The following is a 19710-nucleotide window of genomic DNA, read 5'->3' on the forward strand; positions in this document are numbered from 1 at the left end:
CTGCCTCATGCTAGCCAGCTGGAAAACAACAGCATAAGACACATTTTCAGTGTATTGATATTTAGCTATGTTATAATTGATTGTAGGGCTGTAGCCACTGAATTCTGGTAGTTGTCACTTGAAAGGAAAAACATCAATCACAAAATTTGCCGCTGGCGCAGCACTCTCGTGAAGTTGAAATGTAAATGGTTATGGTTAAGGTTCGGATTTGGTAAGTGTTATGGCTAGGGTAGGGATTAAGCGTAGAGATGTCCCAAGGATCCTGGGTAGCACCAAGTACTCTTACATAGGGCTGTGGCGGTCATGACATTTTGTCAGCCGGCTATTGTCATGCAAAAGTAGGCAGGTCTCACAGTAATTGACCTTTTAATGTATGAATATGGGTGTTTTGAATTAATCATCACCTTAGAAAGCGCTGTCCATTTCGTTGTGCTAGGCTTGAAACAACAACTACAACGACCATGTCTTACACTCAGTTTCAACTCGGTTGAATATTTTCCCTCTATTTTACAAATGTTCCATCCCGAGAATAAATCACTTTTCTCCTGGGGACCCGGTATTTCCTGCCAAAACTGGAAGTGTCATTCAAAAGCATTATAAAGTATATAAATAGGCCTATGTCTAGATTTGATTATTCAAGACTGAAGCTACCGGAGCCTGATGAGCCATACAGTGGGGCGGCAGGTAGGCTAGTGTTTAGAGCGTTGGACTTGTAACCGAAAGGTTGCAAGATCGAATCCCTGAGCTCACAAGGTAAACATCTGTCGTTCTGTCCCTGAACAAGGCAGTTAACCCACTGTTCCTAGGCCGTCATTGAAAATAAGAATTTGTTCTTAACTGACTTGCCTAGTTAAATAAAGGTAAAAAAAACAAAGACATTTTAATGAACCCATTCCCAACTGATTGTGCTGTTAGCCAATACATAATTGATATAGTCTACTGCACATTATGCACGACAGAAAAGCCCATAGCTGTAGATAAAAAACATAAAAGCCCATAGCTCTTGGGTAAATACATGAAACTAGGTTCAGTAGGCTAATCTTTTTGAGTGTGGACTGTATTACTGTACTGTATTGTATTATACCGTATTATATGGACAGGAATTACGCACATCGTTCAAACCATGATAAAGCAGGGAGAGAACGTGCTATTCTGGTGCAGCACATGCGTTAAAGTAGGCTAGCAAATTTGATTTTAATTTTGAAATATAATAGGGCCTATTTGTATAATTAGTAGGCTGAATCACATATACCTTTCATAATATTTTCCCTGATGTTATTAGCCTACCTCTTTCTCTCTCTATTGTTGCTTCATTCCTTCGCTTTCAACAGTTAAATGAAATAACCTTTGTTGTCCTTTATCATTCTAATGATTCCCTTGAATAATACAGGACTAGAATTAGATGCAGAAGGCTTTCACTTCTCATCATGAAGATTGAATGGTTAGGGGTCTGAAAAAATAACTGCTATAACCTACCGCCATCGCGTGTTCGCTCTCCTTTCAAACTACCCGTGAGTTCTATTGGCTGATGTATTTAACAATGAGCAAACAAGAGCTCGCGTCCCTCCTCGAATAGTCTATTGATATAAGAAAAGCTAAAAGAAATATTGTTCAGCAAGCTTCTAGCTTTTCCTGCGTGGGACTCCAAGATCTATATATAGGACTATATATCAATCTAGAACAGGATGATCTATTTTGGATGCAATTTGAATGGACTTGACGGAGAGAGAGAGAGACTGTGAAAGAGTGCCCGCGTGTGCACTGAATTTAAAGCAGCGATATTCGAAAGCCAGGTGGAGATGTGTAAATTAGACACGCATTCAGTCTTTATGTTACTGTAGCATAGGCTATGCTGCAGCAAATGCAGGCCTACCTGTCACAAGAGAAAACAGTTACCATGACGAGATGACAGATCTACATGCGTTGTGAACTGCGCTCCATACTGAGACGGGCTCTGTCCCCACCCTGAGCGTTGATCATTCATCATGCAGAGGCCGTAGAGAAGCCCGATTTAGACATCGCATATCATTTAACCGTTCAATTTCACGCCATGCTGTTCATATAAATAATTTATTATAATTGACCTTTTTCTCGCAGTTATCTATCCCTGGGAAAGGGAGTGGTTTTGGGTGTTAAATCTCAGTAACCTGGTTCCCGCCGTTCAACTCCGGTTTCAACCTGCTGTTGAACTACTTCCTTCAAATTGATCACCACAGTGAGGTGACTTTTTAAAAACATGATAGATACTGTTTTGATTAGAAGTGTTTTGATTTGATTTATGGATTGCGTTGCATTAAAGTCAGAGTGGTTAGAGGGACAATATAGCCCCGAGTACCAGTGCTTTGAGCAATGATGGTCTTCAGCAAGTTGGGTACTACCAAAGCATGTCCAGAGTGCATAAGAGGCGATTACTGTGAGTCAATGGTCACGTGGAATTTTACTACGGTCATGACTGCCGGTACGGTCACCGCAACAGCCCTACTCCCACACAGCTAGTTAGCTGGCTAGATGGGGGCAGCGAAACGTGAATTTGGACGAGTCCCTGGCAAATGACAACCCACACATCAAAAAGTAGCTACGAAGCGCTGCTTTGCAGCCTGCTATGTTTTTGTGTGTCTTTCTAAATGACAGCGCTTGAGGAATACTCTTCACGAAGAGCAAATATATCACACCAGATTTCCAGGGCTTCGCTAAAGGGATTTAACGTTAACATTACCACAGAGTTGAACGTTCTTAGCTTGCTTTCACGTTACACTCCACGTAACAGTATATGGCTAATGCGCATTTTGGCACTTTATTGAGCTGGCAAGCTTCTATCTACTCAGCTCTCACCTTAGTTCACAGTAGTTGACACTCCTCTCCGACCGGTGGTGTTGTATTGGGTGATGTCCAGTCTTGCTGTAGCGCGACAAGGAAAGATAGGCTTAGAGCCATGTCTTCAGGACTAATAGCAATGCAAAAAAAAAAGTATTTCTAGTTTTTTTGTGTTCATTTTATCTGCATCTCATATCCTTTTCAGTGGATTAAACGGCAATACAAAAACATCCGCAAAAGGCTAATATCGGCAGACAATATCGGTCAACCGATAAATCGGTTGTGCTCTAATATGTAGGTATCTTTGTTAGAAACAATACTATATTTCTCTTTACAGAGTGATGCTGAATGTAAAAAATGGCTCAACTTACCCCAGTCTCCTGTAGGCTAATATGTACAAAGATGTTGGAAAATTCTCTGAAGAGCCAAAAAGAAATCTGAGAATTCTGGATCCTATTTTGACAGGTTGCACATCAAAATATATCATACATTTCCTGGATATTTTACATGAAATAGCTGACTTTTTAAAATCATAGGCTACCATCCCAGTTGTCTTACTTGGCATTGGGGGAAAAAAAGGTCTAGAGCCCTGCTTCTAATGTAAAGTAACTGTCCATTAAACCATTTTTTTTATTGTTGTATTTGTTGTTGTCGAGCAAAATAGTTATATTTATCGCGATATGACTTTTTGTCCATATCGCCCAGCTCTAACACACACACACACACTTGTATTCTCCCCTGTGAGAGATCTCTGCTGTCCTCTGGCACAGTGTGGGCTCCCAGGCAGGCTGTCACGTCCTGACCATAGTTCCTATGTGTGTTGCTTGTTTTAGTGTTGGTCAGGACGTGAGCTGGGTGGGCATTCTATGTTGTGTGTCTAGTTTGTCTGTTTCTGTGTTCAGCCTAATATGGTTCTCAATCAGAGGCAGCTGTCAATTGTTGTCCCTGATTGAGAATCATATATAGGTGGCTTGTTTTGTGTTGGGGATTTGTGGGTGGTTGTTTCCTGTGTCAGTGTTTGTGCCACACGGGACTGTGACGGTTAGTACGTTTGTTGTTTTGTATTTTGTCTAGTTTTCTTGTTATTAAATCATGGAAACTTACCACGCTGTACATTGGTCCTCCGATCCTTCTCGCCTCTCCTCTTCTGAGGATGAGGAAGAGCTAGACTGCCGTTACACAGGCAGACAGGCAGTAGGTCTTCTCACTTGGCTGGTAGTAACGGTTCAGCAGCACCGTGTTGCAGCCGGCCACTCTGCTGGAAACTAACCACCTCCTCTCTCTCCCTCCCCTGCTGGGTCACTGCGCCACACAGCACCCTGGGTAGTGGTGTGTGTGCCCTCTGTTCAGTGTAGGCCTACTCTGCCAGGGGAATCAACCCTGAGCCACCCTGGTAAAGCTTAGTGTGGTAATCTCCAGGATTCACACACATTATGCACTTACTGTACACACACACACACACACACACTAACACACAAGGCCTTTTCTACTTGTGATCCAGCTGTTATTGAGGAGTCTTTAAAACAACACATGGACCTGAGCCCAGTAGTCCAGCTGTGACCACGCAGAAACACTGGAGAGGGTCATTCTAGTTACAGTACCACTTTAAGAGGTCTTTCTCGCACACACACACACACCATTACCCAGAGTGCTGTGGGGGCGCAGCGACCCGTAAGTGGAGGAAGAGAGGTTAGTGTGTCCAACCCCATACAGTATTCTCGATACAAATACCATTTCATTCAAGAGGTCTTACAGGAGTACGCATGTACACACACACACACACACACACACACACACACACACACACACACACACACACACACACACACACACACACACACACGGCACTCCCTCAGAGGACAGACCGGGCTACAATGAGGCCATTCATGTCCATTCACAGCGCTCCAGCTGAAGACCCAAGGCTCACGCGGCCCAGTGCCCACTGCTCACTCGCCCTCCTTCCCTTAATCCCACTCTCCTTGGCTTCTCCAGCTTCAGACACTTGTGTGTGTATCCTCTCTTATTCTGCTGCTGTGTGTATCGGCACGCCACCACTGGCCCTGAGTTCTAAGGAAGTGTGTGTGTGTGTGTCTGAGAGCGAGTTCTGAACGTAGTAGACCACAATAGACACCAAAGACAGACTTGTAGTTGGTGCAGTGTTGTACAGGACAACTGCTGTGTCCGGGTGGGATTGTAGCCTGCGGTGCTAACGGCAGGATTACCACGGCCATCTTGTTGGCCAGATGAGAGACTCACGTTGACTCTAGAGAGAACGTCTCAGATTTAAGACGGCGTGACTGTTGTACCTGTTGAGCTAAAAAAATATATATATACAGTGGAGAGAACAATTATTTGATACACTGCCGATTTTGCAGGTTTTCCTACTTACAAAGCATGTAGAGGTCTGTCATTTTTATCATAGGTACACTTCAACTGTGAGAGACGGAATCTAAAACAAAAATCCAGAAAATCACATTGTATGATTTTTAAGTAATTAATTTGCATTTTATTGCATGACATAAGTATTTGATACATCAGAAAAGCAGAACTTAATATTTGGTACAGAAACCTTTGTTTGCAATTACAGAGATCATACGTTTCCTGTAGTTCTTGACCGGGTTTGCACACACTGCAGCAGAGATTTTGGCCCACTCCTCCATACAGACCTTCTCCAGATCCTTCAGGTTTCGGGGCTGTCGCTGGGCAATACGGACTTTCAGCTCCCTCCAAAGATTTTCTATTGGGTTCAGGCCTGGAGACTGGCTAGGCCACTCCAGGACCTTGAGATGCTTTTACGGAGCCACTCCTTAGTTGCCCTGGCTGTGTGTTTCGGGTCATTGTCATGCTGGAAGACCCAGCCACGACCCATCTTCAATGCTCTTACTGAGGGAAGGAGGTTGTTGGCCAAGATCTCGCGATACATGGCCCCATCCATCCTCCCCTCAATACGGTGCAGTCGTCCTGTCCCCTTTGCAGAAAAGCATCCCCAAAGAATGATGTTTCCACCTCCATGTTTCACGGTTGGGATGGTGTTCTTGGGGTTGTACTCATCCTTCTTCTTCCACCAAACACGGCGAGTGGAGTTTAGACCAAAAAGCTCTATTTTTGTCTCATCAGACCACATGACCTTCTCCCATTCCTCCTCTGGATCATCCAGATGGTCATTGGCAAACTTCAGACGGGCCTGGACATGCGCTTGAGCAGGGGGACCTTGCGTGCGCTGCAGGATTTTAATCCATGATGGCGTAGTGTGTTACTAATGGTTTTCTTTGAGACTGTGGTCCCAGCTCTCTTCAGGTCATTGACCAGGTCCTGCCGTGTAGTTCTGGGCTGATCCCTCACCTTCCTCATGATCATTGATGCCCCAATGCATGGAGCCCCAGACCGAGGGTGATTGACCGTCATCTTGAACTTCTTCCATTTTCTAATAATTGCGCCAACAGTTGTTGCCTTCTCACCAAGCTGCTTGCCTATTGTCCTGTAGCCCATCCCAGCCTTGTGCAGGTCTACAATTTTATCCCTGATGTCCTTACACAGCTCTCTGGTCTTGGCCATTGTGGAGAGGTTGGAGTCTGTTTGATTGAGTGTGTGGACAGGTGTCTTTTATACAGGTAACGAGTTCAAACAGGTGCAGTTAATACAGGTAATGAGTGGAGAACAGGAGGGCTTCTTAAAGAAAAACTAACAGGTCTGTGAGAGCCGGAATTCTTACTGGTTGGTAGGTGATCAAATACTTATGTCATGCAATAAAATGCAAATTAATTACTTAAAAATCATACAATGTGATTTTCTGGATTTTTGTTTTAGATTCCGTCTCTCACAGTTGAAGTGTACCTATGATAAAAATTACAGACCTCTACATGCTTTGTAAGTAGAAAAACCTGCAAAATCGGCAGTGTATCAAATACTTGTTCTCCCCACTGTATATGGCAGTTAGAAATCCCAACTGGATGGTCTTCAGAGATAGATGGGAGAGGTTGAGGTGAAATATACTGTCCGTGAAATGTGCGTAGTATGTATGAGCTGGGAGTGGACGCCTAAGTATTGTTGACCATTCGTTTACTCCAATTAGGGGAAGGGTGGTAGTGTTAGGGGAAGATAAAGCTAACCAGTACTGAGCAGCTGGGTGTTGGTGGTGGTGATGTATTGCCTCACTTGCAGTGAACTCTCCTCCACCCAGCAACACAAGCTGCATTAACTCTAAATCCCACGTCCCTCGCCTCCTCTCGCTCTAGCGGGCTCTCTCTCTCTCTCCCACACACTCACACTGTCTAGCTAACACATGCTGAATTTAGTCTGATTCCCGCTCTCCTCTCCCACCTCTCTCTCACTCTCCCTTGCACATGGTGAATTAAGTTTAATAACCGTTCTACCCATCTCTCGTTCCCTTCCCCCCCCCTCTCTCATTCTGTCTCATTGCCTTTGTCCCCGGGCTCCTTGCCAAAGTAAATTCTCTCTCTCTCTCTCCCTCGCGCTCTCTCTCTCTCTCTCTCTCCCTCTCTCTGCCTCTGCCTCTGCTGTCAGGCCAGGGTGTAGGGTTACTGCTCTGGATCCTCCATGTTCCACAGCCCTTCCACAGCCCTGTCCTCTCAGATGTACTGACGGCTTCGGTACAGTCCTTCCTATAGTCCTCCCTTTATCTCCTTGTGTGTCATCCCAACCGTCCTTTTCTTCAGCTGCCCTCTCAGTTACAGGGGTTTTCCAGAGCCATGTTTATCAGTATCACCTCACCAGCTCTCTTTCTCCGTCTACCGAGTACTTTCTCTCTCTCTCTCTCTCTCTCTCTCTCTCTCTCTCTCTCTCTCTCTCTCTCTCTCTCTCTCTCTCTCTCTCTCTCTCTCTCTCTCTCTCTCTCTCTCTCTCTCTCTCTCTCTCTCTCTCTCTCTCTCTATATATATATATATATATATATATATATATATATATATATATATATATATATACATACAAGGCCTGGCACACACTCTTCTCATTCTCTTTCCTCTGGCCCAATCTCTCTGTCTCTCTCTGTCTGTTCAGAGGTTCTCCTGGCCTGTCACATAGAAGGCCTCGTGGGGAGAAGGGCGGCGTCTACCTCTGCTTCTCTTCCCAACCTCTCTTCACCTCCTCTCAGCCTCGAGGGAGTAAAGGACTGAGGAGGATAGTAAAACAACACACTGTGGCTCAGGAGACCGCGACCTGTAGAAAATCAAAGTAAAACGCTTTAGAAGTGGACCATATTGAACGCTGTTATTTTGATGAAAGCAGCCGACCTCCAGAAGTCTGTATTGAACTTTCTCCTTTGTGACGGTACATCCTACTCCTGTCCAGTGTACAGTCGTCGCCAAAAGTTTTGAGAATGACACAAATATTAATTTTCACAAAGTCCGCTGCCTCAGTTTGTATGATGGCAATTTGCATATACTCCAGAATGTTATGAAGAGTCTTTGCCATGCAAATGAACTGAATCCCCCAAAAACATTTCCACCGCATTTCAGCCCTGCCACAAAAGGACAAGCTGACATCATGTCAGTGATTCTCTCGTTAACACAGGTGTAAGTGTTGACGAGGACAAGGCTGGAGATCACTCTGTCATGCTGATTGGAATCATTGTTCTTCCTCTGTCAGCCATGGTTACCTGCAAGGAAACACGTAAAGTCATTTTCTCTGATGAATTCCCTTTCCGATTGTTTGGGGCATCCAGAAAAAAGCTTGTCCGGATAAGACAAGGTGAGCAATACCATCAGTCCTGTGTCATGCCAACAGTAAAGCATCCAATTTTGCCTAAGAACACAGCCATGAATAAAGAATGGTACCAACACATCCTCCGAGAGCAACTTCTCCCAACCATCCAGGAACAGTTTGGTGACGAACAATACCTTTTCCAGTGTGATGGAGCACCTTGCCATAAGGCAAAAGTGATAACTAAGTGGCTCGGGGAACAAAACATAAATATTTTGAGTCCATGGCCAGGAAACTCCCCAGACCTTAATCCCATTGAGAACTTGTGGTCAATCCTCAAGAGGCGGGTGGACAAACTAAAACCCACAAACTCTGGCCAACTCCAAGCATTGATTATGCAAGAATGGGCTGCCATCAGTCAAGGTGTGGCCCAGAAGTTAATTGACAGCATGCCAGGGCGGATTGCAGAGGTCTTGAAAAAGAAGGGTCAACACTGCAAATATTGACTCTTTGCATCAACTTCATGTAATTGTCAATAAAAGCCTTTGACACTTATGAAATGCTTGTAATTATACTTCAGTATTCCATAGTAACATCTGACAAAAATATCTAAAGACACTGAAGCAGCAAACTTTGTGGAAATTAATATTTGTGTCATTCTCAAAACTTTTGGCCACGACTGTACAGTAGCCTAGTATCCACAGGCGGCAGAGCAAACCATATAGAGGGGTGTAGTGAGCCTATCAGAACTCCTAGTAGATGTGATTGCCTGCTAAGCCTGATCCCTCCCAGGTCCTGCTGCTGTCACCACACGGTACAGTTTCATCTACATTAGCACGCATAGATATGACGGACTCGCGCCATTTATCCCCAATAGATGTTATCCTGTGGTTGTGGTTGCCTGCTAGGCTAGCCTTGATCCCTCCCAGGTCTTGCTGACGTCACCACACAGGCATCCCAGGAATCCACCCCTCCAGATGTTTCTATGTATGACTCATGATTCAGAGAGGAGGAAGAAGGAGGGGGTGGGGGATTACTCTGTTCAGTTCAGCGTAGGCTGTAGGATTAACTCTGGGCTTGTCATTCCAATTAGGAGCACAGTTCATACCAGTCTGTTCCACGAGCAGACGCAGTAACACTGCAGCTAGCTCGCGCTGGTTTATTCATAACTAGTCTCTATAATTCATCTCCCCCCTACTTAGTGCTTACACATCCTCACCTCGATACTCTCTGCATAGCCTACATTATATGCAGAGAGAGAGGGAGATTTAGTTCAGGTCAGGTTCACACACTGACTTATTTATCTGGTACAGCGAGTGAATAATTATACACTACAGGCCTATATTAATTATGCTTATGAGAATTGTCTGTTCGTAGAGGTGAAATATCGTAGGAACAGAAACATCCTGCGTTATGTAATTTTCATCAGCCGGTGATAACAAGTCGTAATTCTTCTGTATTTAGGCCCTATATGTTATTCTTCTACAATGTGTATTGTTGTGGTTGAGAGGAGACATAGAGAGGGGTGTTGTGTGGCTCCCTCAGGGCCTTGTGGGCCAGACTCATAACTGACAGTGGGAGAGAGAAAGCAGGGATGTGGGGGAGGGAGAGAGCCATCCACGTTTCAGTCTGTATGTTTACTCGATAATAAAGTCAATGTTCGGTCGAGACAAACCACAGATGTAGAGTTCTGGCATAGAGTCCTCGACTAACCTGTACCCCCGCACTGTCACGGTTGTCGTAAGAACGGGACCAAGGCTCAGTGGAGGTTGAGTTCCACATATTTATTTCAAAAGTGAAACTTAAAGCAAAAACAATAAATCAATAAACGACCAACGAAACGTGACTACGTGGTGCACATGCACAAACACAAAATAATATCCCACAAATGCAGGTGGGAGAAATATCTACTTAAATATGATCCCCAATTAGAGACAACGATTACCAGCTGCCTCTAATTGGGAACCACACAAACCACCAACCTAGAAATCTATAAACTAGATAACCCCCCCCAGTCACGCTCTGACCTAAACACCATAGAGAACCGAGGGCTCTCTATGATCAGGGCGTGACACGCACATTGACTCGGTACCGGTACCCTCTGTACATAGCCTCGTTATTGTTATGTACATTTCTTGTTACTTTTTTAATGATTCAAATATCATTTTTTAAACTTTTGTTTATTTAGTAAACATTTTCTTAACTCTTTCTTGAACTGCATTGTTGGTTAAGGGCTTGTAAGTAAGCATTTCACGGTAAGGTCTACACCTGTTGTATTTGGCGCAAGTGACAAATACAATTTGATTTGATTAGAGTGAATATGGAACTCACCCATCGAGATCATCCCAGTTCAGTTGGGTGTACTTGCCACACAATAGAAATCAATGTTTTAATATTGTCTGTCTTGATGAAAGACTGTTTAAGCCTATCTAAAATGTATCCTTGAGGCTGCTGCTCCCCCCATTCTCCTCTCTCTGATGCTACAAAGTTTATTATTTGTGACTCAACGTCTGCACGTGCTGTGTCTACCTGTCCAGGAAATCTCAGGAGTGTGTTGTTGAACTTAATTGGTTGTCTGTTGTAGAGCAGTACAAGTAGTAGAGGATTGGGTCTCCTGATCTCCCCCAGTGTGTCAACATGACCCGGACTCAGACAGAACACAGGACATATTTAATAGTCAGTCACTCCATTAAATCTTCATTCAAGTCAGGCCTCCCAAACGGCACACTGTGCACGCACACACACACGAGCGCACACACACACACACAGACTGTGTGTCTATCTGTGTCATTGTGCCTTTGGGTTGTCTTTGTCTGTGGTTAGGTCTTGCATGTCTGTGTTTATCAGTGTAAGTATTTGATATTCATGCAAGCATATAAAATGTATTTAAAATAGTTACTTTATGCAGGACTTCTGCCAACGTCCATTTGGCACACACACACACACACACACACACACACACACACACACACACACACACACACACACACACACACACACACACACACACACACACACATTGGGGTGTGAAAGGCCTGTGCATCCTCTTGTGGTACTGCTCTGTTGGCTACACTAGTTTCACACCTCATCACTGTAGAGTGAATGCAGCTTTCACAGGTGTCTAGTAGTGGGACACACAGCACGGTGGTTGGTGTAATGGCATGTAAGGGCCCTCCAGGGAGAGATTCAACCCTAACGGCTGGTCTAGGATCAGCTGTTAGTACCTCAGTGCCATCCGTTGTCATAAGGACTAAAATGACAAGACCTGTCTTGGAACAGAACTGAGGCCAGGCCATATGTACCACATTGTGCAGCATACTGTGGCATAGGCCTGTATCTTATTCTTCATGAACAGTGTTAATTCAACAAGACCGCCAACATGCCTTCACAGCAGGAAACCTTCCACCACTTGTCAAACAAGTGTCAAGTTCAACTAATCCCGCCCTCAGATGTATTAGCCTACTGACTCCAGGCCTTGGGATGATTGACAGGTGTCTAGCCCACTCACTGACTCAGCATGGGATAGAGACGGTGAGTGATGGACAGGCTGGTGTGGTGAGGGACCCCCACCCCTGCTGATTGGACAGCCGTGGGCTCAGCTGGCGGTGTGTGTGTGTGTTATACTGTTGCATCTGCTGCCAAGGCCTTCAGTCTCTGTGGGCTACTCTAGGGCTTGTTTTTCTCCATCTGTCCATCTCTCTCTCCCTTGCTCTTTCACTTGCTTGCTCTTTCTCTCCCTCCGTGCCTCTCCCGTCTCTCTCTCCTCCCTTTATGCCAAAGTAGGAGTTATTCAGATGGTTCACTGTTTATGGATATGAGCCACTTCACCACCAGACCTCGCTCTGTTTACATCCCAGGTGGGAATGTTTGTCCTTAAAACATCTCTCCCCGCTCCTCCTCTCCACGGGCCTTTCTCCCTCCCTCCTACTATAAAAAAGGAACAGTAACACAATAAAATAACAATAACAATAACGAGGCTATATACAAGGAGTACCGGTACCGAGTCAATGTGCAGGTGTACCAGGTAGTTAAGGTGATTGAGGTAATATGTATATGTAGGTAGGGGTAAAAGTGACTAGGCAATCAGGATAGATAATAAACAGTAGCAGCAACGAGTGTGGAAGTGTGTCTGAGTGTGTGTGTGGCGTCAATATGCATGCGTGTGTGTGTTTTGTGTGTGTGAGAGTATGTGTGTGTCATTGTAGTATTTGTATATATTTCACCTTTATTTAACCAGGTAGGCCAGTTGTGAACAAGTTCTCATTTACGACTGCGACCTGGCCAAGATAAAGCAAAGCAGTGCGACAAAAACAACAACACAATGTTACACATGGGATAAACAAACGTACAGTCAATAACACAATATAAAAATCTGTATACAGTGTGTACAAATGAAGTAAGGAGGTAAGGCAATAAATAGGCCATAGTGGCAAAGTAATTAGAATTTAGCAATTAACACTGGAGTGATAGATGTGCAGATGAGGATGTGCAAGTAGAAATACTGGTGTGCAAAAGACCAGGAAAAAAACAAATATGGGGATGAGGTAGGTAGTTGGTTGGATGGGCTATTTACAGATGGGCTGTGTACAGCTGCAGCGATCGGTAAGCTGCTCTGAGAGCTGATGCTTAAAGTTAGTGAGGGAGATATAAGTCTCCAACTTCAGCGATTTTTGAAATTCGTTCCAGTCATTGGCAGCAGAGAACTGGAAGGAAAGGCGGCCAAAGTAGGTGTTGGCTTTGGGGGTGACCAGTGAAATATACCTGCTGGAGCGTGTGCTATGGGTGGGTGTTGCTATGGTGACCAGTGAGCTGAGATAAGGCGGAGCTTTACCTAGCAAAGACTTATAGATGACCTGGAGCCAGTAGGTTTGGCGACGAATATGTAGTGAGGACCAGCCAACGAGAGCATACAGGTCGCAGTGGTGGGTAGTATATGGGGCTTTGGTGACAAAACAGATGGCACTGTGATAGACTGCATCCAATTTGCTGAGTAGAGTGTTGGAGGCTATTTTGTAAATGACATCGCCGAAGTCGAGGATCGGTAGGATAGTCAGTTTTACGAGGGTATGTTTGGCAGCATGAGTGAAGGAGGCTTTGTTGCTAAATAGGAAGCCGATTCTAGATTTAATTTTGGATTGGAGATCCTTAATATGAGTCTGGAAGGAGAGTTTACAGTCTAGCCAGACACCTAGGTATTTATAGTCGTCCACATATTCTAAGTCAGAACCGTCCAGAGTAGTGATGCTAGTCGGGCGGGCAGGTGCGGGTAGCGATCGGTTGAAGAGCATGCATTTAATTTTACTAGCATTTAAGAGCAGTTGGAGGCCACGGAAGGAGTGTTGTATGGCATTGAAGCTCGTTTGGAGGTTTGTTAACACAGTGTCCAAAGAAGGGCCAGATGTATACAGAATGGGGTCGTCTGCGTAGAGGTGGATCAAAGAATCACCCGCAGCAAGAGTGACATCATTGATATATACAGAGAAAAGAGTCGGCCCGAGAATTGAACCCTGTGGCACCCCCACCCCCGGACAACAGGCCCTCCGATTTGACACACTGAACTCTATCTGAGAAGTAGTTAGTGAACCAGGCGAGACAGTCATTAGAGAAACCAAGGCTGTTGAGTCTGCCGAATAAGAATACGGTAATTGACAGAGTCGAAAGCCTTGGCCAGGTCAATGAAGACGGCTGCACAGTATTGTCTTTTATTGATGGCGGTTATGATATCGTTTAGGACCTTGAGCGTGGCTGAGGTGCACCCATGACCAGCTCGGAAACCGGATTGCATAGCGGAGAAGGTACGGTGGGATTCGAAATGGTCGGTGATCTGTTTGTTCACTTGGCTTTCGAAGACTTTAGAAAGGCAGGGCAGGATGGATATACGTCTGTAACAGTTTGGGTCTAGAGTGTCTCCCCCTTTGAAGAGGGGGATGACCGCGGCCGCTTTCCAATCTTTAGGAATCTGTGACGAAACGAAAGAGGTTGAACAGACTAGTAATAGGGGTTGCAACAATGGCGGAGGATAATTTTAGGAAGAGAGGGTCCAGATTGTCTAGCCCAACTGATTTGTAGGGATCCAGATTTTGCAGCTCTATCAGAACATCAGCTGTCTGGATGTGGGTGAAGGAGAAGCGGGGGGGGGGGGCCTTGGGCCAGTTGCTGCGAGGGGTGCAGAGCTGTTGGCCGGGGTTGGGGTAGCCAGGTGGAAAGCATGGCCAGCTGTAGAGAAATGCTTTTCTAAATTTTCGATTATCGTAGATTTATCGGTGGTGACAGTGTTTCCTAGCCTCAGTGCAGTGGGCAGCTGGGAGGAGGTGCTCTTGTTCTCCATGAACTTTACAGTGTGCTGCAGGATGCACATTTCTGTTTGAAAAAGCTAGCCTTTGCTTTCCTAACTGACTGTGTATATTGGTTCCTGACTTCCCTGAAAAGTTGCATATCGTGGGGATTCGATGCTATTCGATGCTAGTGCAGTACGCCACAGGATGTTTTTGTGCTGGTTGAGGGCAGTCAGGTCAGGAGTGAACCAAGGGATACATCTGTTCTTAGTTCTACATTTTTTAGAAAGGGGCCCCATAAGATGGTGAGGAAATTACTTTTAAAGAACAACCAGGCATCCTCTACTGACGGGATGAGGTCAATATCCTTCCAGGATACCCGGGCCAGGTCGATTAGAAAGGCCTGCTCGCAGAAGTGTTTTGGGGAGAGTTTGACAGCATTGAGGCAGTGATCGCTGAGATCCTGGTTGAAAACAGCAGCGGGTTTGGGGTTGTACCTAGTAGGTATGTGTGAGTGTGCAAACAAAAAGGGGGGTTCAATGCAAATAGTCCAGGTAGCCATTTGATGAACTGTTAAGCAGTCTTATGACTTTGGGGTAGAAGCTGTTCAGGAGCCTTTTGGTCCCAGACTTGGCGCTCCGGTACCGCTTGCCTTGCGGTAGCAGAGAGAACAGTCTGACAATTTTTAGGGCCTTCCTGTGACACCGCACTGTAGTCCTATTCTGCAGCTCAAACACTTGGCTGAGGTTTTGTTGTCACAACCTACCTGAAGATTGTGACTGTGCGGCTGACAAAGGCTGAGGCAGAAACGTTTTCGTCTCTACTTACCCCTGAATGAAATAAATACTAAAAATAAACCTTGAATCTCCTTTTTGAGTGCGGACCAGCTGCATAATTTGGTCCGACAACACTGTCATTAGCCATAACCCGGTGAGAATACCCAGTGTTAAAGCCCCTATACTTAGTCCCTTGTGATTGATACTGTGTTATGTTAGTCTAAATCTGTGTGTTGATAGGCTTAAGTGTTGTGTATGTGAAGCAACTGAGTGTGATCTAATGTTGCACGAGAGCAATAAGCCAGGTGAGGAGTCAGTGCTCCACCCATATTATGCGTCCCAAATGGCACCTGATTACCTCTATAGGGCACTACTTTTGCACTACTGGTCAAAAGTAGTGCACTATAAAGGGAATAGGGTGCTATTTGGGATGTATAGTGCATTCGGAAAGTATTCAGACCCCTTGATTTTTTCCACATTTTGTTACGTTGCAGCCTTATTCTAAAATTGATTATTGTGTTTTTCCTCATCAATCTACACACAATACTCCATAATTACTTTTTTGTGCAAATGTATTAAAAATGTAAAACTGAAATATCACATTTACATTTACAGTATTCAGACCCTTTACTCAGTACTTTTACAGCCTTGTGTCTTCTTGGGTATGACGCTACAAGCTTGGCTTGCACAGCTATTTTCAGGTCTCTCCAGAGATGTTTAATCGGGTTCAAATCCGGTCTCTGGCTGGGCCACTCAAAGACATTCAGAGACTTGTCCCAAAGCCACTCCTGCATTGTCTTGGCTGTGTGCTAAGGGTCGTTGTCCTGTTGGAAGGTGAACCTTTGCCCCAGTCTGAGGTCCTGAGTGCTCTGGAGCAGGTTTTCATCAAGGATCTCTCTGTACTTTGCTCCGTTCATCTTTCCCTCGATCCTGACTAGTCTCCCCGTCCCTGCCGCTGAAAAACATCCCCACAGCGTGATGCTGCCACCGCCATGCTTCACCGTAGGGATGGTGCCAGGTTTCCTCCAGATGTGACGCTTGGCATTCAGACCAAAGAGTTCAATCTTGGTTTCATCAGTCCAGAGAATCTTGTTTCTCATGGTTGGAGAGTCCTTTAGGTGACTTTTCCTGAGGAGTGGCTTCCGTCTGGCCACTCTAACATAAAGGCCTGATTGGTGAAGTGCTGTAGAGATGGTTGTTCTTCTGTAAGGTTTTCCCATCTCCACAGAGGAACTCTAGAACTCTGTCAGAGTGACCATTAGGTTCTTGGTCACCTCCCTGACCAAGGCACTTCTCCCCTTATTGCTCAGTTTGGCCCGGTGGCCAGCTCGAGGAAGAGTCTTGGTGGTTCCAAACTTCTTCCATTTAAGAATGATGGAAGCCACTGTGTTTTTGAGGACCTTAAATGCTGCAGAAATGTGTTGGTACCCTTCCCCAGATTTGGGACTTGACACAATCCTGTCTCGGAGCTCTATGGACTATTCCTTTGACCTCATGGCTTGGGTTTTGCTCTGACATGCACTGTCTGCTGTGGGACCTTATTTAGACAGGTGTGTGCCTTTCCAAATTATGTCCAATCAATTGAATTTACCACAGGTGGACTCCAATCAAGTTGTAGGAACATCTCAAGGATGATCAATGGAAACAGGATACACCTGAGCTCAATTTCCAGTCTCATAGCAAAGGGTCTGAATACTTATGTGAATAAAGTATTTCCGTTTTTTATTTGTAATAAAAACCTGATTTTGCTTTGTCGTTATGGGGTATTGTGTGTAGATTGATGAGGATGATTATTTTTAATCAATTCTTCGAATAATGCTGTAACCTAACAAAATGTTGGAAAAGTTTGCATAACGGAACATCGCTCTCCTCTGACGTGCTGAACTATGTGCATTTTAACACGACGGTGAAGCCAGGGAGAGATCGAAGGAGGAGCAATGGGAGGAGAAAGTGCCAGGATCCTTTTCTAGACTTCCCCCTCCCTCCTTCTCTTCATCCATCAGGCCTTATCTGAGCTGGGGGAGGCGCTAGAGACTCTCTTGTCTGTTTCCTCTCCCTCCCCCTACCTCTTTTTCTCAGTACCTCTGTTATTATGCTCTCTGGTCATATTTTCTGTCACACACAATGAGCACATAGAACTGCTCTCCTCTCTGTCGGATGTTCAGTCTCTAGACCGACCCTGCCTAAATGAATGTTTACAATTACACACTCTTGCTCTCTCTCCCTCTCGCTTTTTGGCTCTCTTTCCTGCTCTCTCTCTCTCGCTCTAAAACCAGGAAGCCGTGCAGGGTAGAGTTCCGTCACACTCGGTCTCTTTTTTCTTTCTGTCTGTCTCTCGCCTCGCGTTCTAGTCTCGTCTCTTGACCAGGCAGCCTTTTCCCTCTCTAGTTCCCCTGTAGTTTCCCTTTTCTCTCTCTTCCCTTTTGAAGAGGGAAGTTGGCGGTGGATTTCAGCAGGGAGAGATAAAGCAGTGCTCTAGGGGGGAGACTTTCAGAGAGAGCGGTAGGAAGGGAGGCAGCAAGAGAAGGAGGGTGATGGCGAGCGAAGCGGCGATGGGGGAAAGCCCGGGGGAGCGGTCGGAAGACAGCGGCCACCCTGACACAGCGGTAGGGTTCAAAGGGCGTGTATTTACTGTGCTGTACTGTCAGTGTGTGTTGCTGCAGTCGGTGGTTGTGCCTTCTTTCCCATGTGTGTGTGTGTGTGTGTGTGTGTGTGTGTGTGTGTGTGTGTGTGTGTGTGTGTGTGTGTCCAATATGTGTGTTTCATTTTGTGTCTTGGTACATTCAATTCACAAGTGGCTGTATTTTTGAGTTTCTGGGTCTCTCTTGTTTATGTCAGTTTGCCTTATAGGCAGCTGTTTACTTCCTTTATTGTCTGCTTGCTATTCTTCCCCTCCACATCCACTTCTCATAATGTTTTTAAATTGCTTTCTGTTTTCTGTCTCTAGCTGAATGACTAGGATATTTCTCCTCTTGTCTGGGTCTGCCTCCTCTCCTCTTTGTCCTCCTGGTTTCATTTGCTTTGTCCTCAGTCCATCTCGTTCTGTCCTCGTCTCTCTCTCCATGTCACACGGGCCCAGCTGTGCGTCATCTGCCTTTCTCTTCCCTCTCTTCCGGTCCCCCTCGTGCTGTTTCTCTTTGTGTTGGCTTTCCACTTCCCCTCTCTCTTTCACTCCCCATGCTCCCTCTCTCTTTCACTCCCCATGCTCCCTCTCTCTTTCACTCCCCATGCTCCCTCTCTTGCTCGTCCTGGCTCCCTCTCTTTCACTCCCCATGCTCCCTCTCTTGCTCGTCCTGGCTCCCTCTCTTTCTCTTGCATTCTGTGTTCCCTCGGTCTCCCCTGCTTTTCCTAGAGTCTTTCATCTCTCTACTCTCGCTCTCCCACTGTTTCTACTAGTCCGGCCGCATTTCTCTCTATTTCTCTCTCTCCCTTCATCTCTCTCTCTCTCTCTCTCTCTCTCTCTCTCTCTCTCTCTCTCTCTCTCTCTCTCTCTCTCTCTCTCTCTCTCTCTCTCTCTCTCTCTCTCTCTCTCTCTCTCTCTCTCTCTCTCTCTCTCTCTCTCTCTCCCCATGCTCCCTCTCTCTTTCACTCCCCATGCTCCCTCTCTCTTTCACTCCCCATGCTCCCTCTCTTGCTCGTCCTGGCTCCCTCTCTTTCACTCCCCATGCTCCCTCTCTTGCTCGTCCTGGCTCCCTCTCTTTCTCTTGCATTCTGTGTTCCCTCGGTCTCCCCTGCTTATCCTAGAGTCTTTCATCTCCCTACTCTCGCTCTCCCACTGTTTCTACTAGTCCGGCCGCATTTCTCTCTATTTCTCTCTCTCCCTTCATCTCTCTCTCTCTCTCTCTCTCTCTCTCTCTCTCTCTCTCTCTCTCTCTCTCTCTCTCTCTCTCTCTCTCTCTCTCTCTCTCTCTCTCTCTCTCTCTCTCTCTCTCTCTCTCTCTCTCTCTCTCTCTCTCTCTCTCTCTCTCTCTCTCTCTCTCTCTCTCTCTCTCTCTCTCTCTCTCTCATCTCTCTCTCTCTCTCTCTCTCTCTCTCTCTCTCTCTCTCTCGCTCTCTCTCGCTCTCTCTCGCTCTCGCTCTCTCTCGCTCTCTCTCTCTCTCTCTCTCATTACTGCAGGGCTGGAGCCACTGAGAGACATATGGGCAGTAAAGCTGCAGGTGTGCGCTCTCGTTCTCTTTTTCGC

General features: G+C 45.7%; 1 protein-coding gene across 2 annotated transcripts in view; it reads left to right on the forward strand.

The window, feature by feature from the left end:
* LOC139568470 (serine/threonine-protein kinase N1-like) overlaps positions 1–19710 on the forward strand; it is a 57547-nt gene that overhangs the window by 21691 nt on the left and 16146 nt on the right. The window contains exon 1 of one of the 2 annotated variants that reach the window (XM_071390303.1): positions 17688–18132. The exons of the other annotated variant lie outside the window; for it this stretch is intronic. Within the exon in view, the coding sequence (XP_071246404.1) occupies positions 18061–18132 (72 nt within the window). The 5' untranslated portion in view covers positions 17688–18060. Of the gene's footprint in view, positions 1–17687; positions 18133–19710 lie in introns of those variants that run through there. 2 annotated transcript variants of the gene reach the window in all.

Source organism: Salvelinus alpinus, chromosome 2 (assembly GCF_045679555.1).
Source record: "Salvelinus alpinus chromosome 2, SLU_Salpinus.1, whole genome shotgun sequence".
Taxonomy (NCBI): Eukaryota; Metazoa; Chordata; class Actinopteri; order Salmoniformes; family Salmonidae; genus Salvelinus; species Salvelinus alpinus.